Source organism: Prinia subflava, chromosome Z (assembly GCF_021018805.1).
Source record: "Prinia subflava isolate CZ2003 ecotype Zambia chromosome Z, Cam_Psub_1.2, whole genome shotgun sequence".
Classification (NCBI taxonomy): domain Eukaryota; kingdom Metazoa; phylum Chordata; class Aves; order Passeriformes; family Cisticolidae; genus Prinia; species Prinia subflava.
In genome coordinates this window covers 57374286-57395474 of record NC_086283.1, presented here as the reverse complement: position 1 = coordinate 57395474, position 21189 = coordinate 57374286, and the positions used below count along the sequence as shown (strand labels likewise).

The 21189-nt window shown below is 40.8% G+C and overlaps 2 protein-coding genes and 1 long non-coding RNA gene across 5 annotated transcripts in view; 1 reads left to right on the top strand and 2 right to left on the bottom strand.

Moving 5' to 3' along the window:
* HOOK3 (hook microtubule tethering protein 3) overlaps positions 1-7379 on the top strand; it is an 85440-nt gene extending 78061 nt beyond the window's left edge. For all 3 annotated transcript variants that reach the window (XM_063423488.1, XM_063423490.1, XM_063423491.1), the window contains one exon: positions 4490-7379. In XM_063423488.1, coding sequence (XP_063279558.1) covers positions 4490-4505 — 16 coding nt within the window. In that variant the 3' untranslated portion in view covers positions 4506-7379. The remainder of the gene's footprint in view (positions 1-4489) is intronic.
* Positions 7380-13480: 6101 nt separating this feature from the next.
* The window catches only part of KCMF1 (potassium channel modulatory factor 1), a 45063-nt gene continuing 37354 nt past the window's right edge, over positions 13481-21189 (bottom strand). The window contains exons 5-7 of the mRNA XM_063422348.1: positions 17229-17403; positions 14985-15267; positions 13481-14115 (exon numbers count right to left, since the gene is read on the bottom strand). Of these exons, the coding sequence (XP_063278418.1) occupies positions 13854-14115; positions 14985-15267; positions 17229-17403 (720 nt within the window). The 3' untranslated portion in view covers positions 13481-13853. The remainder of the gene's footprint in view (positions 14116-14984; positions 15268-17228; positions 17404-21189) is intronic.
* LOC134563920 (uncharacterized) lies at positions 17410-21189 on the bottom strand. The gene is made up of 3 exons (XR_010083439.1): positions 19897-21189; positions 18817-18915; positions 17410-18341 (listed from the first exon to the last, which is right to left on the bottom strand). It is a non-coding gene; the product is annotated as an uncharacterized LOC134563920 (long non-coding RNA).

Sequence of the window (21189 nt, the reverse complement as noted above, 5' to 3'; positions counted from 1 at the left end):
ACCTAAAAGGATGTATTCGGTCCAGTTCATGTGCTTCTGTGGAGAGTTGAGTTCTTAGCATATCTGATCAGACATTACAGAAAAAAATTTCAAGTTCCCTGTGTTCTTGATAGCAACACATAACCACTGGGATCATAACATGTATTTTCTAAGTGCCGTGAAAACTGAAGTAGTCTAATTTAAAGGTTGTGTGTTCCATTCACAGTGCCAAGGTAGATACATGTGTGGAATGTACAACTTTGTGTATTGCAATATGAAGTAAATATATAATGGCTACAAGATGCCTTCCATTCTGATTGGAAATGATCAAATGGCCTGTTCAAGTGTCAATCACACTAGCAGTAATACTTTTGAAAGTTTTTTGTGGCTCTGTTCTGTAAGGAGCACTGGCATTTTTATATGTGTATGAAAGAATTAACAGTGAATATTCCTATTACTGCTTTATTATGATCTCAAATAGTAAGTGCTATGTGTAAGCTGTCAAGAAAATTTAGAAGCTTTTTGCCAATTTTAAAGTCCTTGGTATTTCGACATGTGCAAGTAGCTTTTGCTTTTCCTGTCTTCTCTAGTATATGAGACTATACACTTAACAGCTTCCTGAATGATTTGAGTGGGTTTAATTGTCCTGATGTGTTGACATTTTCTGTAGATTTGGAAGATTGTAAGATATTTTAATGTCACCACTTGATTTTCTTGTTAGTGATTTGGAGGAAGACTGTCCTGAATGTGGCTAACTTTCCTTTTTCTTATGAGGTAAAACAGTATTTCAATTTTACTTACTGTACAGAGTTTTTTTTATTTTTGCCCAACATACTGACTTTTTGCAAGGATTGATGAGGGAGGTATTTTTGCACTCAGTCAGCTATGCAATACTGACTTCTTATGGGTTTTTGCACATGTGTTTTAGGTAGAATATGGATGCTGTGTTTTGCTGTAAGATTTTATTGATAAACTTCAGTATGTCCTAACCAAATTTAGCAGGCATTTTCCTCACCTGGCATTGCATAAATAAATTGCTAGAAGGATTTATGAGGATATACCTCCAAGTAGTGAGGTTTTTTGGAGCAAATATCATATTCTAGGTAGGATCCTACCCATGCCTCCAGTTTGTCACTCTTTAGGAATCAAGAACATATCCTGGCATGGCTGACTCGATTGCCTTACTCCTGTGGTCTTTCTTCCTTCTGGAAATCCACAAAAGTAGCAGAAGTTTGTCAGTGATCCTGCAGCCTATAACTCAAAATAAGGTGTGATTTCATTGGTTTGAAAATGAAGGAGGCAGATGCAAGCAGCTGGTCAGTACAAAAATCAGAAGAGCATTCTTTTGCCATTTTGCATTTTTGTATTAATTTGAAAATAAATGAAGAAGAACCTGAGATTATTGAGCTAGGTTTTTATCTTTTCAATTAAATTTAATTTTAATTAAATAACTGTTAGAGGTTTTACCCATGTATAAGACAGAAGCTGTCATTTATCAGCCACTGCAACCTCAGACTTCTTGCATCTGGTACAGTAAAACTCTGTGAATTTTGATTCTACTCTTAGCTCCATTGTACCCTCTGATTTTCTTTGATTTTGTGTATTCATTAAAATATTGGGACATAAAGTTCATTTTAAAAATGCATTAGCTCACTGAATCAGGCAATTGATGAATGTTGATTGGGGGTCTCTGGGAAACTTGACAAATCACATCGTCCCATGGGGCATTGAAGGAGCACCTGACAGTGAGCCAAGACAGCTTCCAGAGCAGATTGTTGTGGTGTCAGATGGCAGTCAGTGGAGCAGTAGGAACTCGTTCTGCCTCATCTTTGGGCCTTACCAAGGTAGAGAAGGACTATCCTGGAGTATATTTCTGCATTAGTTGGCTCTGGTGGCATATCAGGAATTTGCTCTGCTGCTGCTTGCTGTGCATGTAAAGTCATTTGGAAAATTGCGTATCCTTCAGTCCCCTTTGCATATTGTGTCATTTCCAGACTGAAAACAAATCCTTTTGTCAAATAAAATTTCTTGCGGCTGTCTTGCTGCTATGGATCTCAGAGACTGATCTATACAACATGAAAAATACTGCAAGTAGAGGGAAATACAGGTCAGTTGGGCAGCTTTTCCTTTCTGGAGCTGACTTTATTCATTGCTTTGCATTAGAGGGGTCCTTTGTGATCCGATGAAGGGATTGCAGGAGGAACGTGGTTGTTTTAGTTGTTAAAAAAGCAGACATTTGTCAGCACTTTGAAGAACTGCTAACTACTGTAGCATGGCACAGATGTGAAACACTGCAAAAGCAAGTATTTCCGCAGGTATAGAGTAGCTTATTCTGGAAATGGAAATCAAATCACCAATGATTATACCTAACTTGAAAGGAAGAGAGCTAACATAAAGTCCAGTTGTTACTGTTAGCGTTCTCATGTTGTTAGCCTGATCATGAAAGTGGATAGAATTTTAAGAGAAAATCCCCAGTGGTATAGTATTTATGGAGTTATAAAATAGTTGTAATGAGATTTTCAGACAAATCAGACTTTTGATGTGGATTTGAAGACAACATTAGTTATATAATTTAAAAGGTTGTAAAGCAGTGGTTATTGTTCACAGTCACAAAAGGTTAGTAAGCTGGAGAGTAAACTTATTTCCTAGAGGCATCAGTGGTTTTGAGAGAGATTTTAAAGCTTTTGTTTAGCAGTATCAATAAAGTCTTGGAATAATTACAAGCATTACATTATAAGGATACAATTTTTAAAATTTATTATCTGCTTTGTATTCTCTTTGTCACTCCTCCCTAGACACACTGTCTGCTGCATAAACTGTCTCTAAAGATGCTGCAGATGCAGTGACAGGTTACGCTCAGTGAACTTACACTCACATCTTGCATCTCTGTTTTCTTCTATGTGTTGCTGTCTCAACAGGTGGCTTTAAAATAGAGAAATTGACAGACAACTATTTTTAGAACATGAGAATTTCTAGTCAGGAAAGGACACTAACAGATGAATTTTTACATCCTTGAAATATAATACAGTGTCCTGAGTTTACAAGACCTCTCGAAAGTACTGTTGACTCGAAGAGAAGCCTGTAGTATCACTTCTGTGTATGTGCAATGTACACTTGAAGGACACTTGAAGTGCTACTAAATAAGTTTGGGCTAAATAATAGCCAGGTGAGACTAAAGGAATAGATTATATTCATTTATACACAATAGAATAGGTACATGCTTATGTAGCTTGAACTTTTTATTTTTTATAGAATAGCTACAGTGATCTTCATATTAATCCTGAACTGTGTAACTTTATGCACCAAGCAGTGCCAAGCAAGCTTAAAAGACAATGATTGCTCAAAATACGCGCCCTCGAGGTCTTTGAATGTGTTGAATGTGTTAAATTTGTTATTCCATTTGATATGTGTCTTTGTGTTTCTATTTGTTTTTCAATTATGGTTAGTATTCTGAGTGGATTAATGAGAAGGAAAAGAAGAAGGATGCACAAGCTACAGGACTTGTGGCATAAATACTCTTTTAATGTATTTAATCTGGAGTGTCCCATCACAAGAAGCATTCTTAGAATCATTTTTGACCAGTGCAATACAAGGGAGAGGGAAGTGGGGAAAGAGGCTCTAATTTCATTCTGGTGAAGCCAATTTGCTCTTTGCAATATGAAAACAAAAATGCCCATTTAGTGCTGTGCCAGTGCTGTCTAGGGACATCTGTGTTACTTGAGCAAAATGGAAGCACCGTAGCTGTGTCAGTAAGGTGTTCCAGTTACACTGGCCACGAAAAGGGGTGCATCAGTGACAATGGAGAACTGTGCCAACCTCTCCAGTTCTCTTCCAAACTTAGATTCCCTTCCTCAGCAATTGTAGAGTGACTGCTGAGTGACTCCTGACTCAGTTTACTTTAACAAGAACGTGTATCATTTTCTGGCAATTCAAACCTTTGTTTGCGTGCAAGGGATAGAATTTGCCAATGCAGTGGGGCAGTGATGCTGAGTCTGATGCACAGGATGAGCTCTGATGAAATTTAAATGCCTTCAATGGTGCTCAGAGCTCAAGACAGTTGTCATGACTCTGATTGTCTTTTAGGTCTTTTAGCATGTAAACAGAATTGGTTGGGCACCTTTCACTTTATCTTGCTTTAACAGTTCTACTCACAGACAGCAGGAATGCCTGAGACTCATGCTGTGTAAACTTACCTTCCAGCTATTTTAGTTAAGAATGGTGCCCTGAAGAATTTTACTCAGAAGTGTGTAAAGTTTAATTACAGCTGAATTTAGATATTGACCAAGGCTATTTTTTTGCTTTTTCCAATTATAAGCCTGTAACCTTCCTGGTAATTTGAACGGTTGCTTGGCAAAGGTATTTTCCCTGTGAATTTGCACAACTTTAAGTAGAGGTGGCCTTACTAAACTGCTTTTAAAAAAGACATGTTCTGTTCTCTGTTTTGTTGGTTTTTTTCAACAGTAATATGTTATCTGCTTTTTAACTTTCTTCTTTATTCTTTTATTTGCAGTGATGTGGTTGCATGACCTGCAGCATTATTATAACAGGGACTGTTCAGTGCATGACTTGCTTTTCTGTCCAGACTGCATAACCAAAACTTAACCAGTTCTACACTTAAGACTCATGGCCATCTGATTTCAAAGGGGGATCTACTTGCAGAGAAGCTTACCATCCTGGGGAATGGCTTCCCCATTTCCCACTTCCACTTACTCTTTCTCTTCACAAAAAGTCTCCTATGAGGCTAGAAGAGAGGAAATCCTGTATTCACAAGTCAACAGGAGGCGTTCTGCAAACTGACAGAGCACTGTCAGCTCTCCATCTTACTTCTGCCTGTCCACTTTATTTAATTCTGATTAACAGTATTAACACACAGACTTCCTGCAACATTTTCGTATACTGAACTATAAAAATCTAGTCTTAAAGAGTTCGTAAAAAAGGCCTTTTGGTTACTGTTAAAATTTCAAAGCACCTGCACCCTTAAAGGATCCACTCTGAATCTTTAAACAAATAAAGTAAAGCCAAGGAGGTGTTTTACCAGGAGAAATGACTAATGAATTGCTGCTTGGCGATCCCATCTTCCTTAGAAAACCAAGCAAGTTTCATCTGATAATCTCCGAGCCAGGCAAACTACCGGGTGGTATTTTGTTCACAGGCACTGCCTGTTTCCTTAATATGTATATACACAGTAGTTTATGGCTGTTGTATTTTTCTCTCTACATTTGAGCTGTGTTATTGGTTTCTTTCAGAAACTCTTTTTTCCAATCTGTGTACAATTGTTAAAACAATCTGAGGAAAGACCATGAATGGAGATAAGTATGAAAGTCATTTACACTTTCAGTATTATGCAGACTGTCCTTGCCAGTTTATAATTTGGATCATTTATCTTTCACCTGTACTGGTTTTTTCCTTCTCTTTTTTTCCTTTCTCCTGTCACAGTCTTAGCTATTTAATTTCCAATTGCACTAGCTTGGCTGTTTCTTTGTATTTTGAAGTTTAGCTATAAGATTTGCCATATGTAGACAGTGTAACTCAAAATGCTTTGTACTGCCTATATTAATTTAAAAAGCTGCTTATTTAATATTCCTAAGTATCTGCACATTTGTACTACTGTATCTTTGTTTTGTATTGGGCATCCAGTACTGGCAAGATTCAGAAGACGAGGGAGTGCTGTAGTGTTGTAAGTTAAGAGGTTTATTGTATAGGAGTTAGTACGTAACAAAACAGGGAAAGGGGCTTTCAAGCTGTAGGATTTGCTGGAAAAACTGAAAAGTCTGAATGCCGAGTACCTTAAGTGGTTTGGTTTAAATCCAGTCACAGAGAAACCCCGTTCTTGTTCACCTGGGTCGTATTCCTGGCAGACATACTGATATGAACTCTGCTGCCTCCAGGAATGGTTTTTGCTTATTTGGGTGGTAGAAGAGCCTCCATCCCTGTTTGCCATGGGGGCACCCCACGCTGAAGAAGCGTTGTGTCCACTTGTCTCTGCAATCTCTCTGGTCACACACAGTGCCTGCCTCGTCCCTGGCCTGTGAGGTGGGCTCTGACAGAGCCACACCTCATGCGCAGAGACGCCCACTTGTGTCCAGTCCTCAGGGATCCTGATCCCACAGTGTCTGTGGCCTTGTGTAGAATGACATGGAAAAAGGACAGAGGTGTGCCCTGCCAGCGCGGGGTGGTCTGCACTGCCTGGCAAAGGGATGGGCAGCTAGCAGTGGGCAAGCAGGCCAGGCAGCAGAGTGAAGGATGAAACTAGGATCCCAGTGAGAACTGTGGTGTTTTCCCTTCTGGATACTGTATCAAGTGGCTACCAGTGCTCTGGCTGACAGCTGTCCGTAAAGGCTTCACATGGGGATATATGTCTTCCTGGTTCACCAGGGCCAGGGACAGTGAAGTCTGACGTGACCTGCAGCCGGGATCTGGGATTTGGTGATAATGAGTCGAGTACTCGTGCAGCAGAGGCAGCAGCATTTCATCAGACTGAGTCAGCAGAGAGCTGAAGGATTTGTGTCTTTCCAGGTCCTAGCCATTGATCCCTTGTTATGTGTCAGGGCAAGTGTTACTAGTAAAACTTTTTTTAGTTGGGTGTTGAAGGCATGGTATGTTTTTCATTTGCAAGTGCTGCTTCGGCTGGGACCACACCCTGCCCCAAGCCAGGCTGGGTGCAGATCCCTGAAATCAGGGCACTGTGCTGGGCAGGAGGGGATTGCTTTTTTGTGCACCTGCCTCCACAGGTGTCCCAAAGTGATGCCGAGCAGTACCTCATTTCTCCAAGTGGTCTGTGCAGATTAGAGACTAAGTATCAGTTGTTCTTGAGCCTTGATGACATTTGTATGTAAGTGTGTTTAGCTTGACAAAAGTTGTTTGAGTTTACTAATGCAACAGAGAGATGTCAGGTGTAGCCAGTCAAGGAGCTGGCTACTTTAATTAGATTAGCCTGACGTCTTTGTCATGAAGTGGTTGTGAGCTCTCAACTCAGAGCTGATCTCCAGCATGTCTCTGATATAACTAACTTCATTTGTGCTGCATAGAAAACTCTCTTAACCTTCTTAATAGCAGCTTGTTTGACAGTCCTGAATTAAATGTTGATCAATTATCAAAATAATAACTGTTTGTGAAGTTGCCAGTGATATATTTTCTGTAAAAGAATGAATTATTAGAGTGTCAAAACATTAATTTCCCATTTCAGTTCATCTACAAATTGTGTAACTACCAGATTGTTATGGTAGCAATATTAATATACATACCTGTATATAGACAAAAAAAAAACCTCATTAATGATAATTGGAATCAAAAAGTTTAATATTTTTTCCCAGACAAATACACTAATGCTTCCAAGGTGATAGAAGAGTGTACAGTTGTTAAACAAGTTGTAAATAAACGCTATTCTATAAAATGTAAAAGCTTGTCTCTCCTTTATTTGGTACTTGCTTGTGAACAGCATTTCCCAAGGCCATGCAAAGGAGGGTGAGTGGCACGTGGGCAGCACCAGTGCATCAGAAAGCACAATATCCTCATTTCTGCTGGGACACATCCCATCCAGCGGCTTGAGGCGCACTCTGTGGTTTGCTTCTCCAAGGATCAAGGCTGAATGGCTGAAGTAAAAAAGCTTTCCCTTGCCAGTGGAAGCTTCACAACAGATGTGAGGGAAAGGTGAGGGAAACAGACGTTGCTAATGTGGAAAGAAACAGCTGTCCTTCCATCCTGCACTGATAAGCAGCTCTGGTGTCTGGGAAAGGAGGCCTGGGTTGGTCTCGGAATGGGCAAATGCTGGTCTTTGTGAGAGAGAGCATTTGTGCCCATGAGTATTGTCTGTTGTGCTGGGGTTAAGAATGATGTGCAAAGACCCTGCACAACCTTTCAGGGGCTGCTCTGTAAAAGGATCAGGAAGGGGAGGGTGCCCTGGTGGCAGTGCTGCCAGCCTGATGGTGGCTGGAGAGCTGGTAAGGCTGAGGGTGGGCTGGGTGAAGTGTTTGCTGTATGGGAAGGGCAGGAGAGCCCCAGAGGTGGCCAGCTTCCTCCTGCATCACAGGCAGGGAATGGTGGAAGCAGGAAAGCTGCCAGAGACTCACTTGTAGCTGCTTTTGGCCCTCTGCCCTCCTCAGTCCCACCTGTCACTCCATCTTCAGCATGACTAGCATTTCCTGCCTCTTGATGCCTTGGGAAGGCTGACCTGAAACAGAGACTGGATAGAGCTAAGAGAATAAAGTGGGTATTTATTGAAAGGCCTTTAGGGTAAACTTCGGGCATGACAAGAGTTTGACCAGGGCTACAGCCAAGGTGGACTTAGAATAGTCACAAAAAGTGGATGCCCGGTTACGAGGTCTCACACTTTTGTAAGTTTTGGTCCATTTGCATTTTGGGGTTTAATTGTCCAATTACAGCTCCAGGTTGTGAAGTCCCATCCTTCTTGTTTGTCACTTCGGGCCACTGTTGTTTATGCTTTTGGACCTGAAAGTTGTTGTCCTCAGTCTTCAGCAGGAAAGGATTTGTTTTGTCCACCTACTCTGTGGAGAGAGTTTACTAGCACTTAATGAGGCTCAGAACTACACCCCTAGGGAGCACCAGATCTGGAACACATGAAAGCTAAGACTTAAGGCATCATTTGATCATCATTCCCTGTCCTATTGTTTCCCTCACTGCTAACTTTTCCTAACTTTTGCTATACATCTTTTTTCTGTCCCAGCTCTCCCACCCCGCAGTGTGCTGAGACCCACACTGGTATCCCTCGTTCTTGCCTCCATGCCCTGCTCTCTGCTGTGGAATTGTGCCCCTGGCCCCTGCTTCACGCTGCGGTGCACAGGCTGCCCCAGCAGGGAGAACGCGGCTCTGCAGGTTCTCTGCCGGTGATGCCTCTCCTCCACGCCCTGCGGCTGCAGGGCCCTGCTTTCACCACTGTCCCACAAGTGTGTTTATTGCATTAGATGCTGCAGGAGGTGACAGCCAGTGCTGAGTTAAAAAGTGTGGTGGAAGCACACTCCAGAAGCTGCACAGTTCCCCCCTGCAGTTCCACTTTCCTACTCTTTGTCCACAAATAACTTCTGAGCACCTCTATCCTGTGCACATTAAGTAAACACTGCAAATAAATCCTTGTGCCCATGGGCCTGTCTCAAGATCCTTTCCTCTTCCTTAGGAACTAAAACAATTAAACAGCCTCAGAACACCAAGGTACCCATGTAGCAAAGCAGACAAGTGTCTCAGAGCTGCAGCTGTGCGCACAGCTGGATGTTTGCACCAAACTGTGCTGTCCACAAACTTAATGGAGCATGACTCTGTGCCAAGATGTAAACCCAGCCTGAGCGAAGGGCAGAGAATGGAAACTCCCCCAGACCCCAGTGCCAGGGAGTTGATCAAGGCAGTCAAGTAAAACATGGGGTGGATGCATTTTCTCTGTTTATCACATCATCCTGTGCAAGAGCCTTTGTCTTCGAGACAAACTAAAAAAAGGTTCCAAAAAACCAATCCAGAGTTCTTATTAAAGCAGAGCAGAAGTTGCAGATATTCTAGAAACTTTCCAGGGATATTCAAATCCACTGTTTATACTGTTTTCCCAAGCACTTTAACATACAAAACAGTGGAATGGCTGCATTCTCTGTCTGCCCCACCCCCAACAACGCCTGTCTGGCAGCCCTCGCCAGAGCGGAACCGGGCACTCTGCGCTCTGACCGCGCAGGAAAGGACGGAGCAGGCCCGGGAGCACCGTCAGCCGTGCGGGGCTTCCGCCCGACGGCGCACACGGCACAGCACACACAGAGCACATGGCACGGCACACACAGCACACAGAGCACAGCACACTGAGCATAGCACACATAGCACATCATACAGCACACACAGCACACAGAGCACACGTGGTACAGCACACGCAGCATGGCACACACAGCACATCATACAGCACATATAGCACAGCACATACAGACACGAGGGACAGCACACACAACACACAAAAGCACACAGCACACACGGCACAGCACACACAGCACACATGGCACACACACTACACAAAGCACAAACAGCACATCAGCTTGGACCCACCTGTGGTGGGGCACATGCTCCCCCTGCATGTACAAAGGTTCCTTGAGGTTATCAGTAACACTCCCTGTTTCCAGGAATGTGTTGCCTAACAAACTTCTGTTTTGTACTGAATAGCCTTGGAAACTTATTTTTGTCTGAATCACAGCTGGAGTGAAGTAATATTGTTACTGGACTTTTGAGAAGAATTACTGACCTGGTATTGAGCCCAGGTTGGAAACTGATTGAAGTCTAAAGCTGAGCATCTCACCACCCTACAAACGGGGTCCCACGGGAGGCCCTTTGATGTCCCACGCCCCCAGAGGCTGTGCCAGCACCTCCCTTGGAGCAGGATGTGCCTCTCAGTGCTCATCAACCCACAAGTCTGAGAACTCAAAGGAGCTTCATCAAGAACTGACAGAGGGGCCTGGGCTGGCCTCCCTCCTGGAGGCTGAAGCCTTTGCCCACTGAGAGGTGCTAAGGCATCCAATGTGTGCATTTCACCGGACTCGGGGAGCTTTAAACAGGTGCTTTGTACATATGAGCACACACGGGAATATTTGAATGTATGTGTCGGTGTCTGTGAATGTGTGAATTCTGACTTCAACACTTTATATCAAGGGTAGCATCAATGTTGCCATCTTAGGTTCAAAATTAAGTTACTGTTGCAGTTATGGTAAATCTAACAGAATCATTCTGTAAGAGTTAAATCAGTCAGTGATTCAGAGCTGCCAAATCCTTTAGACATAAAGCACTGAGTAATTCTGACGGTAGATTTGGCAGGGGGTCCATTGTGAACCCTGTGAGTCAGTGGGAGGGTCTCCCTTCCCTCTCTGCACCCTTATATTCTCCATACTCACCCTTTTGCATCCCCAGTCTCTGTTGTGTGTCACTCCAGATTGATTCTAATCTAGTTCTCCTTTGTGTGCTTTAGTGGTAACACAGCAAACCTTGCTGTAGAACTTAGTCGGGCTTCCACAAATTTGTTATAAAACTGCTTTTGCTGATACCTTTGGAAGTGCATCTTTACATGACCTTAACCATCCAGTCACAGTACTGGTGTCCCTGTACTCCCGAACTGTGGAAGTGCAGAGCACAAAGGCTGCTGTTCAGGGAAGGGGGTTGTCCATGTTGAGTGTTGGCATGTGGTCTTGGGGTGGGTTTTTTACTGTTGTTTTGTGATTTTTTTTTCTCCTCTCTCACATGGAAAAGGCAATTAACACCCTCTGGGATTCCCCTTCAAACCTGATGGAGGCTGTAGTCACTGCAGCTCAAAGCACCCTAAAAATAAATGTTTTGGAAATACCCCAAAAATACTACCTTAGCAAAGCTTACTCTGAGAAGGAAAAACACTTTCCTGCAAACAGAACTTGACAGACCACCAGAATACTTTCCTAGTAGCCATTTCATGTTTTTTTAAGACTTAAAATTAAAAAAAAAGGTCAAACCACCTCCCAAACTACTGAAGATTTGTACAAATTAACATGACGTCCACAGATACTTTTAAATCCAAGGCAACATGTATTCAGTCTCAAAACAAATGTGTTTTGTAGCACAGGTTTGCCTGCCCTTCCAAGCAAGTGAGGTGGTGTCTGCAATTTGGGCAATACCAGAGACCAGCCTTAACCAATACAAAACAACAGCACACTGAGAAGAGCCTGCTTTAAATGCATCGTGGTCTATGCAGCCTTCAATTCACCTACCTGTGAAGAGCTTAGGATTACATACTTCATCACCTGCCAAAGCATTTGGTTTTAAAACATATTTATATAAACCACCCAGGATGTCTACACAAACTGATTTTGTGTTGGAAGATACAGTTAGAATTAAAGGCAGATGCAGAAATTTCTGGAACAAAACTGTCTGGAAAAGTATTAAAACCAAAGAGAATCAACTGAACAACAGTCTTGAAAATGCTTTATTGAACCGTGTGTCTTATTGTAATGTGCAGAAGATGTGTTTGAAAAACTACAGCTTGAAAAATTTTTGAAAGTCTTCAACAATCAATAAAAAAGTCCCCTACTGGGGGTAACTCTCAGGGTAACCAGAGGCTGCATGTAAAGTTTTCTGTTGCAGAGACTAAAAAAAAAAAAAAAAAAAAGAGAAAAAGCCCAACCAAAGCTAATGTTGCTCTATATGAAAACAATCAAGATTTGATTCTTAAAAAAAAAAAGAAAAAAAAAAAAAAAAAGAGGAAGGAACTTAAACTTCAGTCTATGGGGTTGTTTTTTTCCTGCTGTTATTTTGTATTAGCATACATGTCACAGTTCTGCTGAGAACACCATGTGGTATCCAAGTCATTACATTTACTCTACAATGCTGCTGAGATGAGAGGATACAGAGAAAGAGAGAGGGGGTGAGGTGAGAGATCTGGAAAGACATCATTATGACATAAGCCTAGTTTAAATTTTCATCAGAAGCTGTGTGCACTTTTGTTTTTATAATCTAACTTTACATTCAAAAAAACCCACCAAAAACCCCCAAGCAACCAACCAGAAAAAACCCCCAAATAACAACAAAAACCAACCAAACAAACCCCCAAATAAAGAAAAAAAAAAAAAAAAAAAAGGAAAAAAAAGAAAGAAAACCAAACCCAAGACCAAACATACCCCTTCTGTCCTTGCTTTAGGGCTATTATAAATTTCTATGCACAAGAACACCATACTCTTTTTTTTCCCAAACCAGTAGGATTAACAGTATAGGCATGTAAGTGGCATGATTCAACTAAAAGGCTTTTTTCCAACTTTTTTATATCAGCAAAAATAACCAAAAGAAACAATAAATAAAAGGTGCTAAAGTTAGCATTAAGAATTTCTTGTAATATACTGACAGTCTGGGAATCCAAATTCTCAAGCTCTCCTGATACTGTCAGGTCTCTGCAAACTATGAAGCAAATACATAAATAACTCAAAATATGATTGAGGCTGTGAAAGGCTTTTAAACTAAGACAGTAGGATCCAGGTTAACTTTTTTTTTAAGAAACACAGTGAATATATGAATTGTCTACACCTGAATAAAACATATTTAACAATTAAAAAATTTTAACAACCACAACAAAGAAAAACTTTAAACAAAAGTGAACATCATTTTGATTTTAGGGCACACAAAAGCCCCTTGCAGTAGCTTCCAGCAGTGGCCTTACTGTTGTGTCTCCTACAGATGCATAAAATGAAATTTAACTCCACATTGCGGTGAGGGCTGACAGGGCAACATAATGGTCACGTTCAGCAAAACGCCACACCCTGGTCACGACAATGTATCTCTCTGCAGAGTTTTCATCCTGTGCAGGAACAGCACATCAAGATGTCATTCTGTCACATATTATTGAAAAGCTACTTTGTGGCCACAAACTGCTACTCAGCGCTAACCTTTTTCATCACCTAACCTTGGAATAATGGGAAAGCTTTGTGATTTTTAGTTTTGCTCCTTGTATTTAAGTTTTTAAATGACAAGGTTACTAAAACTCATGCACGCTGCAAAAAACGTCATGCAGTAGTTAAGGTAAACCATCCAAGCAGTTTTTATTCAGTAATATTCATAAATACACACAGCAGCTTCATTAGAGATTTTTCATTTTTTTTCCTCTTCAGTTTGAATGTGGAGTATTAGGAGAGCCTTTTGCATGTCAAGGTACAGGACACAGAGCCATCTGCTCTGCACTGCAACCTACATTTACCTGCTAGAAGTAAAAATTAGTTAAGTGGAAATGATTATCATATATATCTTTTCTCTCTTTCTTTTGAATGTACACAATGTAACAAGAGTGACAGACCTGAAATTACAATCACCAAAACAAACCCAAGATAGTTGTTGTCCACTTTCATTGGCAAATACAGCACAGAGGACATTGTCTGCAAAGTGGGATGTCATCAAAGAGGAGGTGGAGGAGGCTCATTTCCTTTATTACTCTCTTTTAAATTTAGGTTTTCTAAAGCAACATCTAAAGGCATAATATCTACACAGCCCATAGCACCAAAATCTGCAATCTCCCCCCGCTCATCCTCATCTGAGGAGGAACTTTCTTCCTGCATCAAGGTGGACAGTAGAAGCTCCTGAACAAACAGGCTGCAGTCTGCCCGTTCACTCTCCATCGACTGACGCTCTGCTTCTGACATCTTTGGATCATTCAACCTGTGCAGCAGGAAGGGAAGAGAAGACAGAGTTGCTGAAAGCCCATTTCACGGGTGACACCACCAACAGGCTGAGGTGTGCTCAGATACTGCTCCTTCAGGACAGCCCTACCCGCCCTTCAACACGACCAGCACTTCAGTACAGCAAGCATGCATTCCCCTACCCACTCCTTCTCTGCTGCTGCAACAGCATTTGCAGACCACCAAAAACTGTTCATGAGCTTTCCTGCTATTCAAGGAGCCTTTTAGGGAGGGCTGGTGCCATTTCCTGGACATGCAATTATATGCCTCCTTTGTAGTTCACGTTGGCCACAAAACACACCATTGCACATGTAAAACCTACGCATGGATTACTGAATGCAATTCCACTTCTCCATGCCCTGATAGCAGCAAGGAAATTACTCACTCCAGCTCTGGAATTTACACTTGTGGGTGCTTTGATTAAAGTTCTCAAGCAAACTTCTGACTGAAAGATGTCACATGGTATTATTTTGAACTTAGATAAAAATCCATTTGACTCAAATTCAGGAACAGAAGCTGTTAAAATTACTGCACTCTTTCAAAATACCAGACAAACAAAAGTATGCTTGCAGAGGGTGTGGCAGGTAAGATGTGGAAAATATTTTCATTTCAGGTCAGTAGCCAGTGTTCTAGAAGAATTGGGATGACACAGGAGGTGAATCCTCTTTTAAATAATCCTGGGTCTAAGTATAATTTCTAGACTAGGTAAGTGTTCTGTTAATTAATGCCATCCTAGGCATGTGCCTAACTCCAAACATATAAACTTCACCAAGCTTTGTATCTCTACTAGAACTAAGGTAAACAGAAACTTTAAGAGGTAAATACAAATAAATATGTTGAACAAATTACCTTGTCAGAAGGAACTGGGAATTCTGGATAGTCTGCTGACTGTTTTCTGTGTTAGATGTGTTGGTTGTTGTTGTAGATTGTGTCATAGTGGTGTTGACATTGATGGTGTTGGTGCGCCTGGTTGCATTGCGTGCAGTCTCCAGTTGCTGTCTCGCTGCCTGTGCATGTTGCCGTTCCAACTGCAGTTGCATCTGCAGCTGCTGTAATTGAGAAGCAGAAGGGCCAGAGGAGTTGAGCTGTCCTCCTGCAGAACGCCTCACACCTGATAGCTGGGATAAAAGCTCTGCCAGAGAAGAGAAAGCTTCTATGACTTAAGATCTTAAATGAACATTACACAGCAGAATAAATACACCCTCCAGTGTATCAATTCTATTTTTTTCAACTAACATCAAAACCCAACAATGCTCAAAGAAATGTCCTCTGCAGCCACTCTGAAATTTCAAGTCCCAACAGCCACTGACTAAGAAATTTCTTTGTTTTGGCTTTGGATGCTGACTTTCTTCTGTCTTTCAACAAGTGTTCCCTCAAAACACAAGCTTCATCCTCCCAATTATCCCAGAGGGAAGCTGTGCTGCAGCCGAGAGAGGAATACTGTACCATTGCTTCAAACATTCAGTAACAGGAATTTAGTTAAGAAAACATATTAAATCACTGCTTTGCATCAAAAGCTTTCTGAATGAATTCTCATTTTTGCCACAAACATGGAGAAGGTCTAGGAATTAAAAATCCCCTGTTATTAAATGTTCCAATTCAGAAAGATGGAATGCCCTTGCAAATTTTATTCACAAAGTTCTTTTTAAAAGGAATATTGGCAGCAAGTTACTGCTCAGTGCATTACTGTAGAATCTCTTCTACGCCCTGTGCAGAAGGTACATCTTATCTCAGATACCTGCTGCAGTTGCTGGCAGAGGAAGCAGAGGATAATCCTGCTCCTGCCCCTCTCCTCTACATTGCAAAGTTATTATACAGTCATGACAATTTTTCTTCCACTGCATTAACAAAATGTAAACATTCTAAAGCAAGCTGGTTTTGAAGGAACAAAGCAAAATATGAACTAGAGAGATCGAGTAATTTTCACCAACACTGACACCAGCACCAAAATTAAGTAAACTTTAGTTACTAGAGAATGCCACAGGGAGGAAAAAAAGTTTAAGAGAAGTAACTGATGCTATAAATTTTAAATAGAAATGTCACTGTGGTCTTCCCTATTTATTACTCCAGTAAAAAGGCAGATATGTTAAACTCACAAGCAAGACTTAGATATACTTATTCTCACTGTAAGCTTGGAAAATAGGGAAGCAGTATTTTGGAAAGAGGTGTGAACTCAAAACAGTCCTGGAACAAGATGGACACTCAGCTCAGTGTGCTCTACATGCAGAGAGACATCTTCCACCACAAGAGTAGCAGAATGACATTTTATCTCACATTTAATGCTGCTAAGCAGGAAGATCCTGCAAGGCTGAAAACAAACCTGAGCAGTCACCTCACACTTTAAGTGAGCTGAAGCAGCTGCCCTGACAAAAGAAAAGATGTCTTGCACTGGAAGCTTCAAGAACATCCTCCCTCTTTGAACAAACTCATCTGTGCCTCACTTGTTCTTTTCTTTTAATGGGGCTACTTCTTCACAGCTAATTTAATGAGTTACATCAAGTCACACCAGGCCAGCAGAGCATCAGAGCCATCAGAAGGTGGGCAAAGGGCACCATGACTAAGGAAGGCAGAGGATCCACAGCTCTCCTTCCAGGGGCAATGCCTCGTTAAGTCAGATGGCTGGCTATCTCCCCCTGAAGAAGTCACAGCCTGATAGAAGCAAGCTCCAGTTTGAGCACTGTGTCTCCTTTGCACCCGAAGTAAAGGCAGATTTCATGGCAGCCATTCTGAGGTTCCCCGTTTTGATGTATGGGCATGGTCAAAGACCATGGCATTAAAATGTTTAGATTTCCCCATGGACAAAACTGTACTTGTTTTCAGAATTGTCTTCATTCTCTACTTTTCCTTCCTTGTAAAAAAAGTTACAAAAAATTGAACAAACAAGTTATTTCTGGGAATCCTAAAGACACAGCCTAATTATTTTCTGATTTTGACAGCAAGAGCATCCTTTCCCTTTTCACCCGCTCCGTGGGATGCTGTGCCTGTATGTGCAGCTGCATAGCAACACAGAGCAGGGCAACTACTGTCATCTGGCATTCTCCTTCCTCTGTGGAAAGAGGACATTGGGATAAAATTTGTGGTTACAGCTCTTACCAGCTATAGGATCCATGGCTTCTCTATTGCTTGGAGAATACGAACTCTGAGAAGACGAAAGCCCACCAGGAGAACTGGTAGTAAAGTGCATGTTTGATCTACGAGCTCGGGGGCCTCCCAAACCCCGGCCTGGGTGGAACATCCTACGTACATGCCGAACACCACTGGATTCATCGTAGCCAAGGAGTTAAGGAAACAGAACTGTTTAGCATTCAGTGTTAAACGACCATTAAAGGACATTTCATGGGTCAAATACTCAGGTGCACTGTTCTTGATTCATAAAGTAATGGTTCAACTTCTGAAGCAAAGCTAAGGTACACTGCAGCTATGCTACAGGTCAGACTTACTGATCTGTTAACGTTTTCTTAAATCAAATTTTTCTATGAAAACCCACACAAATCCATGTTCAGCCAAGCTTACTATAGAGACAGGGATTTCAGTTCTCCTTTCTCAATTCTTACTTTAAGTATCAAAAATAATAAAAATGTTTACTGCAATTCCTATCATAATCACCAAATTCCTTTTGACTTCTGTACTTCATGCTTTTATCCAAGAAATTTCACCACTTCAGTCCTGAGGAAACTAGGTTTCTGGAGTGTTCAGCACATTTATCACACCCCTGTGTTTCACCTGTCTTCTTACAGGCAAAGAAATACTACTAATTCCAGTATGACGATGCTTTTAATTTTCTCTTTTTTCTCCCGCTTTCCCCTATTAGATGCTTCTATTTTGTGCAACCTTTTTTATAGGCTCTCATATAAATTTTGAAGTAATTAACAAATTTAAAGATGATTTTTGTCATGAATTTGTGAACGTAACTTCCTCCAAGACAGTCCAGATAAGGCTCCTTCTTAAAACTCACTACCATGATTCACTGGTGAAAAATGAAATAGCATAAGCTTTAATAATTTATTTTAGTATTACTATAATTTAGCTTAGATCTCCATCTCCAGTGTTTTTTATTTTTATAATAGTATGGTTACCACTCACATGGTCTCAATTTCTGTGTAAAGGTAGCATCCAAGGTATTTTTCATAAATCACAGTTATGAGGCAGAACTTCATGATGTCATGGAGGTCAAGAACTTAAGATTGAAAGGTATAACTTCACTTCCTATGGCAAGAGAGAGTTTTGGCCATTGCAAGACTTTACAGAACATTTGCTTCTTTCAAAACTGTTAGTTATGCTAACTAACAGTTAGTTATGCTAACTAACAGTTAGTTATGCTACAGTGTAAAACTTAACATCTAGAGTGTAAGAGGAAAACCTCCCTAGCACAGAAGACACTTCGCTTGGTACAGAGCATCTTGCACCTCTGAGTGTGCCAATTTTGGATGCTGCTGGAGATGAGTTGCTAAATTAGATGAACTACAGACCCTATGTAGTTTGGCAAGCTTTTCATAACTAAACATGTTAGAACAGGACAGCATCTGGGGATTTTTCAAGCAGACACAGGTCTCTGGGCTAACTTCCCCAACTGCAGCTTTTAAAGTGTTTTGAGATAAATGTTACTCTTCAAATACCAGGTGAGCATGCACTTGAGTCTTATCAGCTATACTAGAGTAAGAAAAGACTTTGAAAGCCTTACCTTGTGACAAACATTTAAACTGAACGTGAGTCATTTGAGAACTATTTGTATGATTAATGCTGAAAAGATGTATTTAATGAATTTTCAGGTATTTTCCTGCTAAAGAAAGAAAATGAGTTTCAAAGAGTTGTCCACAGACTGTAGGAATAAATGACACACCTTGCAATAGCTGCACAAGGTTTGTAGCAAGAAACATATGCAGTGTTTTGGGACAACTTTAGGAAAAAAAACCCCAAAATTAACCAAATATGTTTTACTCTAGAAGAAGTACAAGCCTCATTCTCTATCCCCTTTTTGTACATGAAGGCAATCACAGGGCATGGAGAATTGTTCTGTACAGCTTCAACTTCATGTTCATCAATGTAATGGTGTATCAGAGTGATGGTTCTTATTTCCTATTTCTTTTCTTATTTCCTTATTTCTTTCTTCCTTCCCAGACCCTGAGTGAAATCTTCTCTTTTTTTTTTCCCTGCCTTAGATATCCCTGTTTCTAAATATGATGTAGAGTCCAATATCAAACAGTTATTTCAAGATACTTCTTACCAGGTTTAGGAAATTTGGCAACACTGGACACCAATACAATAGAGTACAAGAAGGAAATTCTAAAGGCATTATCTTTAATCATGGGCATTGAATTCCCAAAACAGATCCACTTTGAGATGACTGAAATCTTCTCTGTATTTGAAAGAAGATTGTCTTTTCTGCCTCAAACATTCCGTAAGTAAAGTCACCTAGTGGCATCTCTGGTGCTAGGGGTGATAAAATGCAGCAGTAGCCTGAATTCTAATCAAGTATCTTGTGCATTTCAGTAGGAGATAAATTTCATGCTGTAGCTGGAAAAATTTAAAGTTTAACTTACAGTTAAGCCAACATTGGGAGCCCACAGTTAGAACTCAGGCACACTGCTATGTAGTTATGTAATTCTTGTTAGAAAAAGCCTAATTAGGCAGGTGCTATGAAAATCTCACAGTTGGTACAATGAGCAGAACTAAAATGGAACAATCTGCATCAGCTATCATGCAACATTTCAGGGCTGTCCAAAGGCCAGGAAAGATTCAGAGGTCTGGAAGATATTCTCACCTCATCAATCTTACCCCATCTCCTCCGAAAAGGGAGGACAGCATGACTCCTGGCCACTGAGGACCACAGGGATGCCTGGGATCAAGCTCTCATGGCCAGGGCCACTGTGCTCAGCACTCTGCTTCTCCCAAGTGCCAAGAGCTCTACTCCTGTCCCAGAGAATGGCAAATACAGGTAAGTGCTTTCATCTGACTTTGTACTGGTTTTTGTACCACTTTTTCAAAATTCATCTTTCACAGAGCCAATCTACACTCAAACTCTTTTACATTGATCCAATTATTGCAAAGTAATTAACCTGCGCATTTAGTCTGTCCTGACCTTAAACCATGTTAGTTAATACTAACAAATTTAAATAGAATCATAAACAATCATAACTGAAGTGAAGCCATCACTTCAAATACTGTTTCCTTCTATTAGTCCTGATTAACTCTAATAGGGCTTGGACTTTTTTTCCCCAACTGCTTGAGCTTACATTATTCTTTGCTCCTTTTTAAAAATCTCTGAACAAAAAAGCTACTGTCAAAGTTAAAATGCAGTCTTTTTTTTCTGTTTGTTTAAATGAGACACAAAGGAATAATTCAGAGATTACTTACTGCAGGGATGCTACATAGCTTGCATGTCATTAAATAAAAGCCCAAACCAAAAGATATTTTATCAGTTAATCCTAGAGAGGAAAGAAAGATTAAAAGGAGACAAATATTCCTATAACAAAGATGAAAAAAATCCCAACAGTTCCAGCTACTTCAGCCATCAAGCATAGATAAATGTCCATAACTGGCTGTTAAGGTAACTGAAGAACAACATCCTATTTCCCAGAAAATCTGAAGGTTTTCTGAGTTGTATTACAAAATGGCAGTAACACTACAAAATTACATTAAAAGATTGTGTTAAAAGTAGCTAAGCAAGTTTACAATCTTTTGTTACAAGCAGCTATGCTTGAATCACCTTTATGTCATAAATATATACAGCACTGAATCTTGATACATAAAACAGCACCAAGAGTAATCATGAAGCAGGATAAAACTCAGTGCAAGTAGAAAAAACCTCAGTTGTCAAAATCCCTTAAATGTTTTCTCTGTTAGAGCAAAAAACACTCAAGTACACCTACAAGTCTGTGCACAGTCTGACAACCATACATTTTTTAAACTCGCAGATGAACCTTTTTATTTTTACATACATATCCTTAGCAATCCAAGTTCCAGGAAATCCAGAATGTGACCCTTTGACTATAAAAATCAAACCAACTCATCACGACTACTAGGTGAACAGTCTAGCCTCTCTGCATCAAATTGG